Source organism: Scyliorhinus canicula, chromosome 26, assembly GCF_902713615.1.
Source record: "Scyliorhinus canicula chromosome 26, sScyCan1.1, whole genome shotgun sequence".
In the NCBI taxonomy this organism is placed as follows: Eukaryota; Metazoa; Chordata; class Chondrichthyes; order Carcharhiniformes; family Scyliorhinidae; genus Scyliorhinus; species Scyliorhinus canicula.
In genome coordinates, this window is record NC_052171.1 from 3,864,396 (window position 1) to 3,886,415 (window position 22,020).

The window sequence follows — 22,020 nt, forward strand, 5'->3', positions numbered from 1 at the left end:
GTGAGGACTGGGAAGAGGAGTGACAGGGAGTTCAATCTGTTGTTTGCAATGCAGTAATTTTGCCACCAGGATCACGCTAGGTCAATGTCATGGGTGTTTATCTCCTATTTCTCCAGTTCATAGTCTTTTCAGAATCTATGAGTGGTTTTCTTTTGATTCTGCTGGAAATATTCCAATTTGGGCAGGTTTAACGCTGAAGCAGGTCCCACCCTGTAAGCTGGGCAATATTAGGACATATCTGGTAACATTTATGCAGAGCAGCAGAGTGGCCCTCCTAGCAACCAGATACTATGATAACAGTGAGTGCCCTAGTTTCAGTTACACGTATCGCCTCCATTCACTGCAGCTTTGTGCTGTCAGGTTTCCTCTTCTGGTTTAATTATAGCACAATGGGTGGTGCCAGTGAGATTTAGGAGAGTCTACAGCCCAGATACATCTGCAGTTCATTGCAGAGAGCAACAGCAACAGAAGATTCATATTTCCCCTGACTGAAAGAATGTGCGGACTACATAGTAGATGGCAATCACCAACAATGACAAACAACAGGACGCAAGAGGAAGGCATTGGAACGAGTGGTGACGGGTGTAACATGCCTTTGAAGGAATGTAGGAGTGAAGGTGGGAGCTGACAGACAGATGAAGAAGGAGTAAGGTGTCAATCTGGTTCAGCTTCCCTCTTGGAATGGAGAAAGTTGTGTTGAGACACTTTTTTTATTGCAGGGGATTATAGAATTATAGAATTATAGAATTTACAGTGCAGAAGGAGGCCATTCGGCCCATCGAGTCTGCACCGGCTCCTGGAAAGAGCACCCTACCCAAGGTTAACACCTCCACCCTATCCCCATAACCCAGTAACCCCACCCAACACTAAGGGCAATTTTGGACACTAAGGGCAATTTATCATGTCCAATCCACCTAACTTGCACATCTTTGGACTGTGGGAGGAAACCGGAGCACCCGGAGGAAACCCACGCACACACGGGGAGGATGTGCAGACTCCGCACAGACAGTGACCCAAGCCGGAATCGAACCTGGGACCCTGGAGCTGTGAAGCGATTGTGCTATCCACAATGCTACCGTGCTGCCATATGTGGGCGTTGCTGGGTAAGGGCAAGGTCCTTGAGGCAAGGTTGCCGAGTAGTTTGCTCAGGTGTTGCAGAGGGGTAGTTTACAGTCAACCACATTGCTGTGGGGTCTGGAGTCACATGTAGGTCAGGCTGGGTAAGGAAGGCAGATTTCCCTCCTGAAAGGACATCAGTGAACAGGGTAGGTTTTTTTATGATAATCAATTATAGCTTCACCGTCACCGTTACTGGGACTAGCTTTTCATTGCGGACCTATTCATCGTTTGTATTTAAATTCTGCCAGCTGCCCTGGTGGGATTTGAACCCATGTGCCCAGAATGTTAACTTGCGTCTCTAGGTGACCAGCCCGGTGACAATACCACTCCGCCACCGTCTCCTCCATTTGATCATGCAGCAGCGGCCTGAGGTGAGGGTGTGGGGAGGCAGTGGTATTGTTGCTGGACTAGTAATCAAGAGATCCAGAGTCATCCCCTGGGGACTGAGGTTCAAATCCCGCCATGTCGAAATCGTGACCATGAAACCATTGTCGATTATCGTAAAAACCCATCTGGTTCACTCATGTCCTTTAGGGAAATGAATCCGTCGTCTTTACCTGGTCTGGCCGACACGTGACTCCAGATCCACGACAATGTGGTTGACTCTTAAAATGCCCTCAGGGTTGGCCAATAAATGCTGGCCCAGCCAATGACGCCCACGTCACATGAAAGAATTAAAAAATAACATTGAGGCGTTTGACCAAATCTCTGCCCAGGTGGACGTAAAGGTTCCTGGAGAGGGTTGCTCGGCACAGGTTGAAAGGCAGTTATCCACTTGAGGAGTCACATGGAGAATTAAATGGAGTCTGCAGCACAAAAACAGGCCAACAGATATAGAACATAGAACAGTACAGCACAGAACAGGCCCTTCGGCCCTCGATGTTGTGCCGAACAATGATCACCCCACTTAAACCCACGTAACCCGTATCTCAACAATCCCCCCATTAACCTTACACTACGGGCAATTTAGCATGGCCAATCCACCTAACCCGCACATCTTTGGACTGTGGGAGGAAACCGGAGCACCCGGAGGAAACCCACGCAGACACGGGGAGGACGTGCAGACTCCACACAGACAGTGACCCAGCCGGGAATCGAACCTGGGACCCTGGAGCTGTGAAGCATTGATGCTAACCACCATGCTACCGTGATCATGCTAAAATAATCAGTTCATATGATCTATAAGAGCAGAATTAGGCCATTTGGCCCATCGAGAGTCTGCTCCGCCATTCTATCGTGGCTGATATGTTTCCCATCTGCTACCTGCAATATTACAGACCAAGATTTGAGCTGGTCAGAGGGAGCCCTTCATCTTAGCCCGCCGGCATAACTTTCTGTTCCTGTCTCCCTCACATGCGTATCTAGTTTCGCCCCTCAGGTGATGAAATAACCTGCTCTTGTCTTTTTCCAGCTGCCTCGTCCTAATTTCTGATTGTCATCCACTAACATCAAGTCGATGGGGATTATTTCACAAAACACGTCACAATAACGCTTGTGACATTGTCAGTCGTTCTTCTTGTGTGATTCTTTTATTTTTTGCTAGCTATTTGAATGGCCTTGGGTTCCCCTGAAGTAGATTCAGAAAATGCTGCAAACACTTAGCAGGTCAGGCAGCATCTGAGGAGAGAAAAAAACGGGTTTATCTGTTCAGGCTTTTGCCAAAACTCTGGACGAGGGTGGCACAGTGGTTAGCATTGCTGCCTCCCAGCACTAAGGGCACAGTTCGTTTCCAGCCTTGTGTGACTATGTGGAGTTTGCACATTCTCCCCGTGTCTCCATAGATTTCCTCCAGGTGCTCCGGTTTCCTCTCACGGTCCAAAGATGTGCAGGTTAGGTGGATTGGCCATGATCAATGTGTGGGGTTATGGGGATAGGGCAGGGGAGTGGGCCGAGCTAGAATGCTCTTTTGGAGGGCCGGTACAAAGGGCCCAATGGTCTCCCTCCACATTGTAGCGATTCTGTGAAACTTAGAGGTTTTTTTTTTATAAATTTAGAGTACCCAATTATTTTTTTCCAATTAAAGGGGCAATTTAGCCTGGCCAATCCACGTACCCTGCACATCTTTGGGGTTGTGGGGGTGAAACCCACGCAGACACGGGGAGAATGTGCAAACTCCACATGGACAGTGACCCAGAGCCGGGACCGAACCTGGGACCTCGGCGCCGTGAGGCAGCAGGGCTAACCCACTGCGCCACCCTGAAGTTAGAGGTTTAAGAGTTTGTCAGCAAGGGCAGAGATTCTCATAGTTCTGAGGAAAGGTCATTGACCTGAAATGTGAGCTGTGGTCAAGAGCTGTGATCAAGGTCTCTCTCGCTCTCTCCCTCTCTCAACAAATGCTGCTAGATCAGCGTTTTCTGCTTTAATTTCAAATTTAGGGAATCTGCCACATTGTGCCTTTGTTATCAGTTTCCCTGCCTCAGAATTTATCTTGGTTAGGCTGTAAGGGATGTTTTTACAACAATATTGCAGGCTGCAGGCTCGCTCAACAGCTCCACTTTTGACTGGACACTATTGAGATCATCTCGTACCCTAGGACCTTCCCTGCGATTAAGCGGAAGTTATCCTGGAGAACTGAGATAAAGCAGAAAGTTTTTTTTTTGGAAAACCCCAGCGAGTCTGGCATCATCTGTGGAGAGAGACAGAGACAGATTAAACAGGTGGGAATTTCCGCCGCCCGCTTCCCTATTTTCCGCAGGCCCACCATTGGCCAGCGTTGGGATCTTCCCCTTCCGCTGATGTGCCCCACATCTTCCACTGCTGGGGAATGCTTCGTGGGGGCGAGGGGTGGGCGTCTCCATCGCAGGACCGCGGAGGATCCCACCTGCGGAAAAGGGCTGGAACATTTCGGCCACCGTTTTGACTCCAATATGTCTCTTCTTCAGAACTTGAGTTTATTTTTTAAGTGAGGGCAGAATTTGTGGTTATCCAGCATTTGGGAACACCCTTTGATGCAATCTTTCTTTGGCCTCCCCGAGGGGGAGGAAGGCTGGCTGTGCTTTTTTTGCATTTCGATTCCTCCCCCACACGTCTCCACTTTGCCCCTGGAAAGTGGGGGCCGTGTGTGGCCAGGTCTGGGTCACCTCTCCTGCTGAGACCTTTCCTCTCTCGTTGCAGGAACGCTCGGGGTCTCCACAGGACAGCTCCCGCTGAGCCCCGGAGCACAGGTCAGCAAGCCACCTGTCCCGGTTATGGTGGGGGAGGGAAAAGCCCCCAGCCCAGTGCCGGGCTGTACCGCATGAGTTTGGAACATCATTGTATCGCCTTGTCGAGCTGCTTGCTTCCCTGCCATTCAGCTGCTGATGAGATTTCCTCTCTCAGGTACCACATGGGAATATATAAGTACTTGCATTTGTATTGTGTCTTTCACCACCTGAGGCACTTTATGGCCAACCAAGCGTTGGATGGTAGGAAAACAAAGCAGTCAATGTCCGCATAGCAACATCCCACCCACCAGATTACCTTCTTCTAGTGATTTGAGGGATAAATACTGGCTGAGAACATTGGGGATAGCCCCCTTGTTCACCTTTAATATAGAACCATGGGGTCATTTACACCGACACAAGAGGGCAGACAGGACCTCGGTTTAACATCTGAAAGATTGCACTACTGAGGGTAAGCTCAATAATGCACGAGAGGCTCGTCCTCTACTTTGTGCTTGGCTCCCTGGAGTGGGATTTGAACCCACAGCCTTCAGACTGAGTGACCCAAACAACAGTAATGATATGAGCAGATTTGAGCCTGTTCTGAACAGCAATCTATTGACTCACCTCCTCACCGCTCACCACCAAACCCCTCAAGCCTCCCCCAGCAACCCCACCTTGAGCTATTCAATCTCAGTTGAACTCAGACAATGGAAGGGGAAGACCTGTCCCACTGTCAAGCTCACCCTGGCTGGGGTCAGGAGTCAGATTCCACACCACCATTTCCTTTGCATTCGTCGGAAAGTGTCACTGGGAGGCCGAGGAAGGTTCTCCTTTGTACTCTGTAACAATGTCGGTATATGATGTAGATAGAGCAGAGTAACTTCCACAGTAACTGGAATGATTGAGCCTGCAGAGATTATTCCCCATCCTCACCTGCCCCATCTCCGAACTTGCACCATTCCCCCACAACTGACCTACACTGGCCCCATTTGAAAATTCTCATTTGTGATTTCAAATCCCTCCGTGGCTCTAATCTCCTCCTCCGACCTTGGAGGTCTCTGCACTTCTTCAATTCTGTTCTCCTGAACATCCCCAATTTTTCAAAATTAAAAAAAAATACATTTAGAGTACCCAATTCACTTTTTTTCCAATTAAGGGGCAATTTAGCGTGGCCAATCCACCTACCCTGCACATCTTTGGGTTGTGAGGGCGAAACCCACGCAGACACGGGGAGAATTTGCAAACTCCACACAGTGACCCAGAGCCGGGATTGAACCTGGGACCTCGGTGGCGTGAGGCAGCAGGGCTAACCCACTGCGCCACCGTGTTGCCCAGCATCCCCAATTTCAATGCTCCACCATTGGTGGTCATGCCTTCAGTCGCCAGGGTCCTAAGCTATGAAATTCCCTCCTGAAACCTCTCGGCCTCTCCACATCTCTCTCCTTTAAGATGCTCCTCGGTCACTTATCCTAATGGAGTGAATTGTAAGGCCCCATTGTAAGACAGGTGGTGAGCTCAGTGCCTTCCTGCCCACCTATAATACAATGGTTGGGTAAGACAGCACTGAGTCAGCCATCCATCGGATCCCTTCAGGTGTCTCTGTGTCAAATTTCATTTAACGCTCCTGTACGCAGATTGGGCATTTTGCGAAGCCAGGAGCATTATATAAAAGGCAGTTGTTGATGTTGTGGCTTTTGTTTTCCCAATTAAGAGGCAATTTAGCGTGGCCAATCCACCTATCTGGCATATCTTTGGGTTGTGGGGGCAAAACCCACACGAACACAGGCAGAATGTGCAAACTCCACACGGACAGTGACCCAGAGCCAGGATCAAGCCTGGGTCCTCGGCGCCGTGAGACTGCAGTTCTAACTCCGTGCCGCCCTGTTGATGTGCTTTGAGCTCCTGACTTCCCTGAAGGTCAAGGACAGCAGTTGCCTGGCACTGCATCCAATGAAGGCAACGTTGACAGTGGGAAAAGACTCCTTCTCCATCCACTTCATGCACAGCATGGGGTCGGTTATGTCCGCAGGTGGCTGGTACTGAAGCCAAATTTGAGCCCTCATGTCACTGCACCCTCTGAGCGGCAGATTGAGCTTGGAATCTCCCATTTCTGTTGAGTTCCCTCCGAGACATTGTGGTCACTGTAAGTGAGGGGGGAGCAGTGTGGCAATGAGTTTAAATGATTGTTCTGATTCAAACGCTGCAATGGGAAATATCGCCTCCATTATGTGCTGTTTCCGTTGGTTCAAGAGAAGAGATGAAAACGTGTTATTCAGAAATGAAAAACAAGTTTACTGGGGAAACTGAGAAAGACTGCATTTCTCAAGCTCCTTTCACAATCTCAGAACAGCCCAAAGCACTTTCAGCTAGTCAGGTACTTTTTGAAGTGTTGTTCCTGCGTAATGTAGGAAAAGCTGCAGCCAATGTGTGCGCAGCAAGCTCCCACAGACCAGCCACATGATCATGACTGGAGAATAGTTTCTATGAGGATGGACGTGATTTCACCTCCTCATCGTGCCTGGCTTGGTGTCGAGATGAGACCATTGAATCTCATGAGGACTTGCAATGCCAGAAATGCCTCATGTGATTTAACGGAGTCTTGTGAGATGTTGCGATCTGGATCTCACCCTCACTGAACCATTATGTTCATTTAAATATGCATTCGCAGTATTTTCTCCTGGTGCCCGGGAACCTAACGGCCATGCCTGTGAGACTTCCACAAACATGAGCCAGTTGAATTGGCACCCGTGGGGGGGGGGGGGGGGGGGGGGGGGGGGGGGGGGCAGACCATTGGAGACATCCAGGTGGTCGGGGACTGGGCAGGGTGGTACCCTGACACTCTCTCTGGCACCCGGACACCTTAGCACTGCCATCTTCGCACCCTGACAGTGCCACCTGGGCACCCTGGCTGTACCACCAGGGTTCCAGGGCTGCAGTGTCAGGGTAACCTGGTGCCAGGTTGGCACTGCCAGGGATCGGGCCCAGGCGGGCCTTACTAGGTGGAGGGGTGGGTGAGGGGGCTGTTCCCGGGGCCCTCACAAAGGTCGAAATGACTCTAAGTGTGGACTCGGTGGAGAGAAACTCCCTGAGGCCAATGGCTAAGTGCTGCTAAACAGCGGTTTGTTGCTTGGCCCTTCAGCTGCTGAGAAACGTGCCCAAAACCAGGCATGGCTCTTTTTCCGGCTAAATTACGCCCGAAGATTCAGGAATAAATATTGTTTGGATAACCCACCTGCTTTCTTCACAAATAAATCATGTGTGGGATCTATTACATCTGCCTGAGACAGAGGGAGCTTCAGTTCATTGTCCACTCTGAAAGATGGCACCTCTGACACTTCATCACACCCTCAGTACTGCACTGAGGTGTTAGCCTGGACTATTGTGCTGAAATCTGTGGGTTGGGACTTGATTATCCCTCCATTCACTTTCAGTGGTAGTAAAACTTGACATCAGGTCCCCAACATAACAACATGCGGAATAAAAATAGATTTGAAAAAACCCAGTGTGAGTGTTATTCTCTGATATCATTCAAGATTTAGATCACAGGAAGGACAAGCGGACAAGTGATATCAGGAAGGGGAAACAGCTCATCTAACCTTGGAGACAGTCCAGCACATTGATTGGTGTCGGGCCTGTTAAAATGCTGAACTGTTGGTTCCAAAAGTGCTGTCAAAGCTTCCGAGAGGTGATTTGGTGTGTGTTGAACCATCAGCTCTCTGCCTATTTATTGAGTGCATTACCGTCTGTTCATAGACTCTGCTCATGTTAAAAGGGCATTCAGGAAGGATGTGCTGTCCTTGGAGGCAGTGAAACACAACCATGCCAGCTGAGCTAAAAGGCTACATACTGAGGACAGTCTTCTATTTCTCGAGTTGCTACAGAAGGCCCAATCTAATTGAGGGGTTTGAGACTTGACAGGGAGATGAAGATAAACTATTTCCTCTCGTTGGAGGAGTCCAGAACAAGTGGGAATGACCTTAAAATTATAGATCGACTATTCAAGGTGATGCCAAGAAGCACGTCTTCACTCAAAGGGTAATGGAAATCTGAGACTCAAAATCTGAGACTGTTGAGGTTGGGGCTCAGTTGAAAATTTCAAAACCGAAACTGACCTTTTATTAGGCATGGGTGAAAGGTTACGGAACGGTGGCAGGGGAGGGAGTTAAAGAAACAGATCAATGGTGAGTGATCTCGAAGTAGGCAAGCAAGTGCAGCAGGCGATAAAGAAGGCAAATGGTATGTTGGCCTTCATAGCGCGAGGATTCAAGTATTGGAGCAGGGATGTCTTGCTGCAATTATACAGGGCCCTGGGGAGACCACACCTGGAATATTGTATGCAGTCTTGGTCTCCTTGTCAGGGGAAGGATATTCTTGCTCAAGACGGAGTGCCAAGAAGGTTTACCAGCCTGATTCCTGGGAAGGCAGGACGGACGTATGAGGAGAGAGCGAGTCGGTTAGGATATTCGCTGGAAAGAGGCCGGTGTTTTGGCCTTTGCGTCCCTAGTAGCCCGGCGGAGGATCTTGTTGCAATGGAAAGATGCGAGACCCCCAAGCGTGGAGACCTGGATCAATGACATGGCGGGATTCATTAAGCTGGAGAAGGTCAAATTCGCCCTGAGTGGGTCGGTACAGGGGTTCTTTAGGCGGTGGCAGCCTTTCCTCGACTTTCTGGCTCAACGATAAGGAACTAGGTCAGCAGCAGCAGCAACCTGGGGGGGGGGGGGTTTCAGGGGGGTATTGTTTATGTTAAGTTAACTATTGTTAATTTATTTTGTTGTTTATTGGGTATGGGGGAGGGGGGGGTTCGTTATATGCGTTGTTGCGGGTGCCGGGGGGTGTTTATTATTATTATTATTATTATTGTTCTATTGCTATATATTTTTCAAAAAATTTCAATAAAAATTATTTTTAAAAAAAGGATTGTATTCGCTGGAGTTCAGAAGAACGAAGGGGATCTCACATAAACCTATAACATTGTAACAGGGCTAGGCAGGGTAACTGCAACGAGGATCTTACCGATGGTGGGCTTTCCAGAACCAAGGCTCACAGTCTGAGCATACGGGGTAGACCATTTAGGACAGAGATGAGGAGAAATTTCTGCACCCAGAGAGTGGTGAGCCTGTGGAATTCATTACCACTGGAAGTAGTTGAAGCCAAAACATTGAATGTTTTCAAGAGGCAGTTAGAATTAGCACTTGGAAGAAAGGGAATTAAAGGATATGGGGAGAAGGCAAGAACAGGCTATTGAGCTGGATGATCACACATGACCATAATAAATGATGGAGCAGGCTCGAACAACTGAATGGCCTCCTCCTCCTGCTATTTTCTGTGTTTCTAACTCATTGAACTGTAGAACAAGTTTGAGAGGCTGAATGGTCTACTCCTAGTCTTCAGTAATTATGAAACAAATTATCTTGGATCTGTCTCTCAGATTGCAGACAATCTTACAGTCCAAAAATGTGCAGGTTAGGTGGATTGGATATGCTAAATTGCCCTTAGTGTCCAAAAAGGTTAGACGGTGTTGCGGGGATGGGGTGGAGATGTCAGTGTTTGGCGACAAGCTTTTCAACTACAGAAGGCACGCACCAGTCCAATTCCATTTGCCTGCACTGTCTGGGCAGTTTTCAGCGGGGGTCCCAAAATAGTGGGAACACTGAATACTTTATTGCACTTTACTTATCGCCACCGTGGCCAAGGTCAGCTGGTTCAGTCCAGTACAGGAACTGACTCTCAGTGACCTGGTCTACTGGGGCTCACAGTGGATTGATGTTGCCTACTGGCCCATTCAGTAGAGTCTGTCGTATGCTTCCTAAATTTGAACCCTCCACCACAATCCCTTTGTGGAAAATGAACTTTGACCAAGCAGTCACTGCAGGAGACTCGTTTCAGAAGAGCGACACAAGTTTTGAATCTGAGGTCGTAAGAGAAGTTTTGCACAGTCTTTGTTCAGTGTGCGAATGCACTTGTCTGAATGAACGAATGCAAACCGGTCGAAGGTGGTAACATGGGGCTGGTGAAGAAGCTGGTCAAAAAGAAAGAAAGCGAGTGAGAGCACGATTACTCACAGGAGCTACGTATGTACTTGGCATGGAAAATAGGTAAGATTGAGACAAGCACGGTGTCTTATTTCCTGGTCACATCCTGGGAGGTGATGTTGATTTGATTATTATACCTGTGAGGGATGACAGGCTGGGATGACACTGCAAGGACCTGAATGGAACATTCAAACCCACCAAGTGAATTAACATACGAGGGATGTATGGAGAAGGTGTGGATTCCAACAGTGACCAGTGCTGGCGCTATCATTGCTTCTCAGCTGCAAAGAGGACATAAAAACGGTGAAAACCTATGTCTAATTTGCTGATGGCAACATTAACGTTAGGGACGCAGTGGTGAGGGAAGAAGCAGATGGATAGAATGGAGCGATTCTATCAGTTATGCTGGTTTAGCTAGTGGCTGGTTTAGCTCACTGGGCTAAATCGCTGGCATTTCAAGCAGGCCAGCAGCACGGTTCGATTCCCGTACCAGCCTCCCCGGACAGGCGCCGGAATGTGGCGACTAGGGGCTTTTCACAGTAACTTCATTGAAGCCTACTCGTGACAATAAGCGATTTTCATTTCATTTTCATTTCATTTCAGTTATGCACTGGAGAAGACAAATAACAACTGAAATTTAACACCGATAAATGCAAAGTAGGGCATGGCTCAAAGAACACGGGACATGAGAAAGCAATGACGGGATTGAATTCCTGCTGATCGACTGAGTTAAAAACCTGCCAACGTGGAAATTTTAATGGCAGGATTGCATGATAAGGAAAATTAAAATGTCTCACTCGGTAGAATCTCCACAATCCAGGGACGGGATTCTCCCCTACCCGGCGTGACGGGGGGTCCCGGCATAGGGGAGTGGCGCCAACCACTCCGGGGTCGGGCCTCCCCAAAGGTGGGGAATTCTCCGCACCTCTGGGGGCTAGCCCCGCGCCGGAGCGGTTGGCACCAGGAGACTGGCGCAAAAAACCGGGGCCCCCGGCAGCGGGGCTGGCCGAAAGGCTTTCGCCGGTCGGCGCTTGCGCGATGTGGGTTTCTCTTCTGCTTCCGCCATGGCAGAGGCCATGGCGGCTGTGGAAGAGAAAGAGTGCACCGAGGGCACTGGCCCGGAGTCTGAGCGGGGGGCCCCGATCGCGGGCCTGGCCACCGTGGGGGCACCCCCTGGAGTCCGATCACTCCGCCCCCCCCCCCCCAGGACCCCGGGGGCCCGCTCGCACCGCCGATCCCGCCGCCACCAGAGGAGGTTCAAACCTCGGCGGCGGGAGAGGCCTCCCAGCGGCGGGACTTCGGCCCATCGCGGGCCGGAGAATCGCCGCAGGGGCCTCACCGATCGGAGTGGCATGATTCCCGCCGCCGCCACTTCCTGGGTGGCGGAGAATCTCTGCCACGGCGGGGGCCGGATTTTCGGCGGCCCCAGGCGATTCTCTGACCCTGCTGGGGGTCGGAGAATTTCGCCCCAGATTTGTGATAATCCACACCAATTATTGAGAGAAAAGCTCCTTGAACATTCTGCTTGCTTCTCTGCTCAGTCTGCATTGAGGAATCCTCCCCAGTATCACTGGGGGACCTGGAGGGAGTGGACACTGCTGAATCCAGGCCATTCTCCCAGGCTGCAGCTTGGAAGGTGATACATTTGCCTGCAATGTCAGAGGCTGGTTGTCGCTCTTTCAAAGCGGTTCTTTTTCTCGCTGCACTCTAGGGGTCCCAGGCTACAGGTTAACACTGGGAAGGGAAGGGAAAACCATTGGAGTTCTATGCATTACACAGCTGATTGCTGGGAAAGAGTTTTGTGATGTCCTAATTTTCATGAAAGATATTTGCACACCTTTGCATAAATATGGAGAATGTAACCCGGGAAACTGTCATTGGGTCAAACAGCATTGTCTATGCAACATTGTTGGTCCATTGTTGATGACAGATGCTATCTTGATCAATCAGGGATGTTGGGCGTCTGTGCTGAATATTGTTCCAGGCTTGCTGTGGGATAGCTGCTCTCTTTCTGATGGTGCAGAGGACTTGCTGACGGATGCCTAGGACCTCTCAACTACCGAGGGTGAGAGTCAGCGTTCCTGCTGCCTTTTTGATGCAGTGTTCTTCAATCTGGCACCGAGTCTGATCAAACATGAATATTCATCTGCCTCAGATGGTAGAGCAAAGCCGTACTGCCTCACTTGGGTGAGTCTCGTGCCCTAACTTTTATCAGATGATTTGGATCTTGCTTTGTACTCTGGTTTTTATTTGTTCATGAAATATGGGCTTCGCTGGCGAGGCCAGCAGTTATTGTGCAGCTTTAATTACCCTTGAGAAGGTGGTGGTGAGCTGCAGTCTCTGAGGTGTAGGTACACGTACACTGTTATGCCCACGTGAGAGGAGGTGAAATGCCTCCCTTATTGTCCCACTGCAGATTTGACCGTAACAGAGTTTTATCGTAAATTTTTATTTTTTTATTTTTTTTTATTTAAAAATTTAAAAAAAAAAATAAATAAATTTAGATTAGCCAATTATTTTTTCCAATTAAGGGGCAATTTAGCGTGGCCAATCCACCTACTCTGCACATTTTTGGGTTGTGGGGGCGAAACCCACGCAGACACGGGGAGAACGTGCAAACTCCACACGGACAGTGACCCAGAGCCGGGATCGAACCTGGGACCTCTGCAGTTTAGGTTGTCAGAGCTCACCTTCAGGAATTGAGGGGTATTTTTTAGGAGAGTGGTGGAGATGCACGAGGAGAGCATGAAAGAGAGCACTTTCCTTGGTGAGAGCCTCCCTCTGTGCCATTGAGATCCTGCTGCATGACGTGTTGTCTTTCCTGACAGTTTCGGGAACTAAGGGCCAGGCAGGGTGTCCCCTGACGACGGGTGGAATATGAGTTTCCAACTGAGTTTGAGACTATTTTGGTAGTCTTGATTTGAAGGCTGGGGGCATCAGATTTGATGGAACACAACATATCCTGTCTTTGAGGCCAGGGGTTGGTTGGGCCCACGGATCACTGGTCCTTGATATTCATCCTGAGGGGTGGGAGATGCCTGAGCCAAGCGACTTATTTCTCCCTGGCCTGGGCCTAGGTTGTCCACAGCCCATGGACGGCATGGGGAAACTGATGGTGTCTCATGCTTCGATCGTTGGAATCCTTGAGAGATCCTTGTTGATCCTGCTTTATCCTTTACCTTCTTGTGCGACAGAGAAGATATCTTTATCCTGCAGTTTGCCCTGAGGTTCTCTGTAATCCTGGACATTACTCCCTGTTGATCATGTTGTTGAGTATTATTGCGGTCATTTTTCCTCTGTCGTTGATTTTCTTGATTTAGAAAAATATTGAATCAGTGATGAGAAGTGGGGCAGCACGGTAGCATGATGGTTAGCACAAATGCTTCACATTTCCAGGGTCCCAGGTTCGATTCCCGGCTGGGTCACTGTCTGTGTGGAGTCTGCACGTCCTCCCCGTGTGTGCGTGGGTTTCCTCCGGGTGCTCCGGTTTCCTCCCACAGTCCAAAGATGTGCGGGTTAGGTGGATTGGCCATGCTAAATTGCCCGTAGTGTAAGGTTAATGGGGGGGGATTGTTGGGTTACGGGTATAGGGTGGATACGTGGGTTTGAGTAGGGTGATCATTGCACGGCACAACATCGAGGGCCGAAGGGCCTGTTCTGTGCTGTACTGTTCTATGTCTAAGTGTGAACTATGCTCAGTTTTACTCCTATTGAGGAAGATGAGTGGAGTCTGGCCATGGCTGGATGAGCGGGGGAGAGTTATGGTTGATAGTGTTATGGGCCAGGGTTTAGAGAACCCCAAAGTGTATCATGGAGTTCACCTGACCCACAACTTTTAATAAATTGTGGTTATGGGGAGCACACGGCTCACTCTACAGGTGTGGTACAGCAGAAATGGAAAAGTATATTTTAAAAGCAAAACAATTTTTGTTCTATGAACTCAAGTTAACCTTTTTAAAACAAACAGTTCAGCAACCATTAATTCAACTACAACCCCCAAAGAATACAACGTTAGTTTATCCATAAGCTGCCCTTTTAACACCCATTCGACTTAAAGAAAACCTTTAAACAGAAGCACATCAGGTTAAAGTCACTACTGAGGACATTTAAAATTCTGAATTCACTAAATGATCAAGAGATAGTACTTTGATGGCAGAGAGAACAGCAGTACACCTGCTCTGTCTGGCTTCAGCTCCAACATTGAAAACAAAATTAAAACACACTCTGCAGCAAACAGCCTAAAACAAAAGTAAAAAGCTGACAGACAGACCAGCTCCACCCACTCTCTGACATCACTGAAGTAATAAACACCCATTTCTTAAAGGTACTCTCACTACAGATATTTATATACACACCCATTTATAAACACCCATTTCTTAAAGGTACTCCCACATGACAATAGGGTTAGTTTGCCCTCACTGATTGTTTTATATTATTGAATTGAAGTATCGGTGTCTATATCCTTGGGTGGCCTCAGCAGACTGTTCTTTATCCTGGTGAGAACTGGGTCCCTTCTGACTCTTTCATGAAATTGAGGTTTTTTTTCCTCTTCAACTTTACTCCTCTTTCGAACGACCAGCACGTAATGTTTACGGTTTGTGTGGGCGGGCTGGTAATTATGGTTGGTATTGGGGAGGAGGGTTGCTCTGGTTATTCTTTCTGCGGCTGTGGCTACTTCGGGTTAGTCTTGGCGAAGGTGGATTGGCAGTGGTGACTAGGCTGTTGGGGAATGGCACTGCTCGAGGTATCCTTTCTACAACCATGGCCGCCTTGAGTCCTCTCGGGCATCCTTTCCCTGGAGGTTTCGCCTCTTTTTGTGGTGAGTGTGGTGGTGGTTTATTTGTTGGTCTGGCCTGGTGGTTGGGGGAAGGGTTGCGACTCTGGTGGTGGCAGGGAGGAGGGAGCCGGCCCTCCCTCTCAGGGTACCCAGTTGCTCGGAGTCGTTGATTCTCAGGACGAGGTTCCCCCCCCCCCCCCCCCCCCCCCCCCACAAGCTGGTGTCGGAGTGCTTCTCCTAGTTATATGCCTTGATAATTATCCTGTGGATTCCCCAGAGGGTGGGATGCCCTCTTGTTGATTGAGTGGCTGATTTCCCCTCTTGCTGGTGGGTGCTTCATGGGTGCTGGGTTGCCAGGGGGCTGGCTTGGATCCTGAGCTCTTGGTATCCGGTGGGTTCGTTCTGGTAGTTCTCATCTTTCTTTACTCCTTCTTCTTCTGTGGGTGGACCTGAAGGTTTGATTGTAATCCGGAAATGCTGCTCTCGGTTCTCTCTCCACATATGTGTAGAGCGGCTTTGGTTCTGCTCGGGGCCTGGATTGGGGTTGTCATGTTGTGTGTCATGTATGTATGTCCCCTGAGAACTGGGGCTTTCTGTGTATCTTCTTTGTTTTTCATCAGGATGGCTCCAACGTGGGTGCAGATAGGTCTGAGATCCGAGATCTGGGTGGGTGAGGCTTTTGGCACTGCTGGGGTAGAGGGAGTTGTACGTTGGCGCACGCCTCATCACGCAGAGGGAAATTTAACCTTATTTTTTTCTGATGTTTGTACGGCATGAGAAGGTGTGCACCATTTTGCCATGACTTTATCTTACTTCTTCCTCGGTATCTAGTGGGGCCACATGCGTATCTAGTTCTGTCCAATGATTGTTTCGAGTCAGGCGTGATGTCGTTCTCCTGTTCCATTCTGCACTCATGTATGTTGAGCCGTTTTCTTCTTGCTTCTGGCGATGTATTATTTTGTAACTTCACTGAGTTATTCCCGAAAATGTAAAATCTCAATAAATATACTTAAAAAAAACTCAGCAGCAAAAAAAAAGAGAAATTGATCCTCGTAACAACACCGACAGTGCTGTTTGGGAATGAGTACCAGGATTTTGACCACGAGACAGAGAAGGAAATGCAACAGAATCTCAAGCCAGGATGGTGTGGGGGACTTTGCGGGGAACTTGCAGGTGGGTGGTGTCCCCATGCGCCTGCTGCCCATGGCCTTCCAGGCAGTAGGAAATTGGGAGTTTGGAAGGTGTGGACGAAGATTAAAATCAAGAGGCCAGACTCAGGGGAGTTCAGATATGTCAGAAGTTGGGCAGCACGGTGGCCTAGTGGTTAGCCCTGCAGCCTCACGGCACTGAGGTCCCAGGTTCGATCCCAGCTCTGGGTCACTGTCCGTGTGGAGTTTGCACGTTCTCCCCGTGTCTGCATGGGTTTCGCCCCCACAACCCAAAAACGTGCAAGCTAGGTGGATTGGCCACGCTAAATTGCCCCTTAATTGGAAAAATGATTGGGTACACTAAATTTAAAAAAAAGATATGTCAGACGTTTGCGGGATTGGAGAAGGCTGGAGAGGTGGGGAAGGAAGAGGTGAAGGAGGGATTCAAAGGTTGGACCGACGTGCCAATTGAAGCCGAATATTGTGAAGGTACAAAGTTAGGAGAACCAGGAAGCAGTACGCAACTAGTCACCTCAAGGTAGTGGTGTTGACAGCCGTGGAAGTAAAGAACTTCAGCAAAAACTGAAACACATCCAAAATTGGACAGCTTACTGAGGACAATCACTTCATGCAGAAGTTCTAACCTGAGATACCTGCTCCCACTTCTAACTGCTCAACATTTCTTTAAATGGCTACTTATCTTCAGTCCTGCTCGGTTTCAAAAGTTTGAGAAGGGTGGGATTTTCCGGATACTCCGTGGCATGTCTTGCGGCGTGGCGGCCACTCTCCATTGGGATCTTCTGATCACGCCACTGTCAACTGGGTTATTGGTTCTCTGCACACCCCACTACCACTGCCATACCCGCAGCAAGCTATTCGCCGTCAGCGGGACCAGAAGATCCCGCTGGCTAAAACGACCAGAGAATTCTGGCGACTTGCATTTAGTTGATTGAGGGATAAATATTGGCCAGGGGTGCAGGGGACAATGTGCTTTTCTCCAAAATAGTGCCATGGCGTTTTTTTCTCATCCACCCAAGCCATCAGACTTGGCTAAAGGCCTTACCCCTCACCCCCTCACTCTTATGCCAAGGTGGATTTGGACTCTGCAAAAGCTTCTGCCTCCAAAGGCGCGAGTGCTCCTCACTGACACCTCACTGGCTTGCTCCTGAGCTCACTCCCTGTTCCTCATGCGGGGCAAGGATGAATGTGGCCGTCCTGAAAGCTAAAGAAGACTGAGCAAATGAAGGCTGTGTTTTAGAGTCCTGTCTGAAGATAGACAACTGTGACATACCAAAGCAGCAGATCTGCAAGTCGGAGTAGCTACCAGCGGTAGCCAAATGCTCAGAGAAGATTCTGAGAGTGATGAATCAATGCATCGTGACTCCTCTAAACAGGGCAGGAAGCAAAGGCTCAAAGGAGCGGGACGTTGCCTGAAGACTTTTTTAATGAAGTACAGGTCCGAGTGGGGGTGAGTACGATCAGCACTGGTACGTTTAACATGGGAAATTCCCCAAACTTAGAAAGGCCAGTGAATGTGTGATTGTTGCAGCAAATTCAAAAGCAAGTCGGAAAAGAGCCTGGATAAAAACCTGACTGGAGAGTTTCTGAGCGTGTGTCATGGGACATGATGGGGGGGGATTCTCCCATTCGGCGGCAGAGTGTCCACGCTGTCGGAAACGCCATCGCATTTCACAACAGCGTGAACGGGCACCTGGGAGTACCGATTCTGGCCCCTACAGGAGCAGTGCATGGCACTCCAGCCTCCCATTCTGGCGCAAACTTTGCGCCGTGACAACCTCAACATGGCCTCCCTCAACGTGCCAGCCCCAACGCAACATGGCGCGGCAGTTCAGGGGCCGGCGTGTAAGGAAATAGGCCCAGGTAGCAAAAGGCCGGCCCGCCAATCGGTGGGCCCCAATTGCGGGCCAGGCCACATCGGAGGCCCCCCGGGGTTGGAGCCCCCTCCCCACCCACAGACCGCCTCCCCGACCCTGTGCGCAGAGTTCCCGCCGGCTGCAACCAGGTGTGGACAGCGCCAAGGGACTCTGCCTTTTTAGAGCGGCCGCTCGGCCCATCCGGGCCAGAGAATCGGCGGCCCGGCCGCGTAGAGCGGCCCCCGACCGGTGCCGCACCAAATGAGCCTGCGCCAATGACGCCGAATCTCCGCGTGCCGGCGTGACGCAGTTGCGGGGATTCTCTGGCACGGGGTTGGGAAAATCCCACTTGATATTTCCCAACCAGTGCGACTGGTCAGACAGACCCCCAGTGGAGTTTCCTACATCTACAACAATATGGCATTTTAAAATCACTGGTGATTCCGGAAGATGGTTCCGTGTGTTTGCTCCTTTTGCACTGTGTGCCCTGTCAGCCTGAGAGAGGAAAGTCTTGCGATTGCTGGCTCTGCCACCATTCACAATCTCCCTCCCTTCAGCTCTGATGAAGAAACACAGGACTTCCAGCGTTAACTCTGTTTCCCTCCTAATAGCTCACTTTCTCCGGCCTCCTCTGTTCTTGTCGTCCTTCAGCCTACTGTTACCGATCAGATCACACTGCCCTCTTGTGTTCAATGCATATAATTAAATTAAGGCACCTTGGTTTTTTAAATTGTTTTTCTAGCTTTGCTCTTTTCTTCTTCTTTGCTTTGTCTTTAACATCTGATTTGTTGCTGTTACTTCAAAAAAAGCTCTAATTTGCTATGACAAAACCAGTTCATCTACAGCTTCTCTGCTTGGATCCTTCATCTTCTTTATACTTTGTTGTGTTCAGTCTGTCATTTATCTTCCTTTTTTCTCTCTGCCTTTCACTGTGTTCGACTTTTATGGTAAAGAAAACAACCACCCCATGTTTTTACTGTTACCTCAGAGCAGCTCTCGGGCCCTGAAGTCTTTCCCCGACCAAGGCCTCAGCTTCAACCCCCTCCCTCCTCAATGAATTCGGAGGTTGGGGTAATGCTGGGCTGCCTTTTTTTATGGAACTGTGACACTGCTTCTGCGTGGCCTGCCTTGTTATTACACTGCTTCCACATCAGCACCCTTACTGCTTATGCATGGTGTACGCAACACCCACTCGGTCAAGGACAAAGCAAGTTTTGGGGATTGATGAGAGCAGCTTTTCATTAGTCCTCTGGTTAGAGGCTGTTGACAAGCTAAAACCAGAATGGGTCAAATTGCCTCCCTGAGCTGCAAGGTTTCTCTGGCTCTCTGACTGCAAAAGCCACTTGTCCACTGATGGAACAATCAATTCACTAGACACGTGCTTTAAGATAAGAACAGTGGTTTTAATCTACTTACAACAGAGCCAGCCTGTTCCGCGTTGAACTCTCGATGAACTGAACGACTGGCTTTGAGCATTGGTATTTATACAGCAGTCCAGGGGGAGGAGTCATGGGCGGAGCCAAGGTGGAGCCCTGTACAAACTACTAAGCATTCCCAGCGCTACTCCCCCTAGTGGTCGGGCAACGCAGCTGCACTTACAAATGCATGGTCTCATGTATATACAATAGTGTGAATTACAGAGTTACATTCACCACATCCACACCATCCAGTTTTAGACTTCAGGGTAATCAATGCATGGAAACCCGTCAGTGATCTGTTGTCAACTCCCTCGCCTCAAGATCGGGACATTCAGTTCAGAGTGACATCAATTTCATCACTGAAGTGTTCACAGTTTGTGAGATCTGTTGAGACACGGACTGCTCACTATTCCATATTGTGATGTTTCCCTGTTACAAGCCATTTTGCTCTTTGTTCAGATATCAGTATTAACTGAAGGGAACCATAGGCCATTCAGACTCAGACTTCCACAGGCCAGAAATGGGCAATTATTTGCAGGCTTGTGAGGAATGAGTGGTGGGATCGGCATGATCAATTTGGATAACTTTCAAAGGGCCTATACAAACATGATAGGTCGAACGGCCTCCTTCTCTACTCTATGATTCTACGGTAAATATGGATAAATTATGTGTCATTTGGCAGCTCCACGATTTTGTTTTCTCCCTTGTGTTGTGCTGTGAGCTGGGAGGGAGGTAGAAAGAGGCAATGGTTCAAGCTGGCATGATGAGAGGCTGGTCGCTTTGCTGTACATTGCCAAGTGAAAAACCCTTCATGTGCAAACTGCGCCTGCAGCTCTTCAACTTCAGAGTGCATCACACGTGAGACTCACTCATCTGACGACGGACGTGCTTGCCCACTTCTAGGGATTGTAAAATTTTCCTTCTCTGTCCTCACCTGGGGATTGACCAAACCTCATCCGGAGCCACTTCAGTGTTGCCCGGGAAGAGCGACACTCATTCGGCAGGGACGAGGCGTAAACTTCTGGAGCAGCCTGACTTGTTTGGTTCAGAAAGTCTTTACAGTGCCTCGTGATGTGGCGGCAAGAGTCTTTTCTTTCCTGTGGTTGCAACCACTGCTAAACCGTGCCTGTCCCTCGTCTGAGCAATACAGAGTCCAGATGTTGCATTCATCCCATGCACTGCCTGGACTTCGATCAGGGATCAGTTCCTGCATGGCTGAACCCCTCTCCAAGATCAGCAATAGGGCAGGACAAACCTTTGTCCATACCCGAGTTATAATTGCTCCGCCAGTGTCTTCAGCTGCCAAGGCTCTAAACTCTGGAATTCCCTCCCGAAACCTCACTTGTCCTATTATTTCCTAATATGGCTTGGTGTCAAACATTGTTTGCTAACACTCCTGTGAAGTTTGCTTCGGATGGTTTATTAAGTTAAAGAAAAAGAAAAATTTTCATTTCCAGAGAGTCTTTCGTGACCACTGCACGTCTCAAAGCGCTTTACAGCCACTGAAATATGCTTTGCATTGTGTGAGGCACAGCAGTCAATTTTGGGGCATAGCAAGATCCCAAGAACAGCAATGTGATCATGACCAGATAATCTGTGGTAACCTCCCTGCTCTTCTCCAAAATAGTGCCACGGGACATTTCTCATCCGCCTGAGCAGACAGACGGGGCGTCGGTTTAACGTCCCACTGAAAAGACAGCACCTCCAACAGTGCAGCACTCCCTCAGCACCTCATCGGAAGTCTCAATGTAGGTTTCAGTGCTCAGGTGGACACTGTAACAAGTCACCTCAGGTTTCTAACAAACTGCTGTCTGCGCGGCTGATTACTTCACTGGTTGAAGAGCTGCTTAACCTTATAATCCCCAGTCATGATCATGGACCACCTGCAGTGGTCTCTGAGCAGCTGATTTACGATACTGAGCTCATGGTCATCGTTTTAATCAAGAACAATTCAAATCATTTCGCCGTGTAACCCGAACGCAGTCTTATAAAACTTTTACTGGCACCTTGGCAGTACAAGGGTGGCAGTACCAGGGTTCTCAGGTGGCACTGTCAGGGTTCCAGTCTGGCAGCGCCAGGGTGCCCACGTGGCATCAAGGGTGTCAGGGTATCTCCCTGCCCAGAGCCCAACCACCCAGACTCCCCCCCCCCCCCCGATCACCAGTGCTAACCAGCACTCGCTTGGGGTCTCCCAGACTCAAGGGTTAGATCCCACGCCTGGGGTCACTCTGGTGAGTGCATGTTCAAGTGTGCCGGACTGCACACTTTAATATGCAAGTGTATATTTTAAAATTAATGTACAGTACCCAATTCATTTGTTCTAATTAAGGGGCAATTTGGGGTGGCCAATCCACCTAGCCCGCACTTCTTTGGGTTGTGGGGGAAGAACCCAAGCAAACACGGGGAGAATGTGCAAACTCCACATGGACAGTGACCCAGAGCCGGGATCGAACCTGGGACCTCAGCGCCATGAAGCAGCAGGGCTAACCCACTGCGCCACCGTGCT

General features: G+C 49.4%; 1 protein-coding gene and 1 long non-coding RNA gene across 6 annotated transcripts in view; one reads left to right on the top strand and one right to left on the bottom strand.

Moving 5' to 3' along the window:
• Nucleotides 1–18,941, bottom strand: part of LOC119957297 — a 38,367-nt gene extending 19,426 nt beyond the window's left edge. Inside the window, exon 1 of the long non-coding RNA XR_005458781.1 lies at nt 18,813–18,941. This is a non-coding gene — a long non-coding RNA (uncharacterized LOC119957297). The remainder of the gene's footprint in view (nt 1–18,812) is intronic.
• Nucleotides 1–22,020, top strand: part of tacc1 (transforming, acidic coiled-coil containing protein 1) — a 193,038-nt gene that overhangs the window by 23,970 nt on the left and 147,048 nt on the right. For 3 of the 5 annotated variants that reach the window (XM_038785133.1, XM_038785132.1, XM_038785134.1), the window contains exon 2: nt 4,234–4,437. The exons of the other annotated variants lie outside the window; for them this stretch is intronic. In XM_038785133.1, the coding sequence (XP_038641061.1) occupies nt 4,234–4,437 (204 nt within the window). The remainder of the gene's footprint in view (nt 1–4,233; nt 4,438–22,020) is intronic. 5 annotated transcript variants of the gene reach the window in all.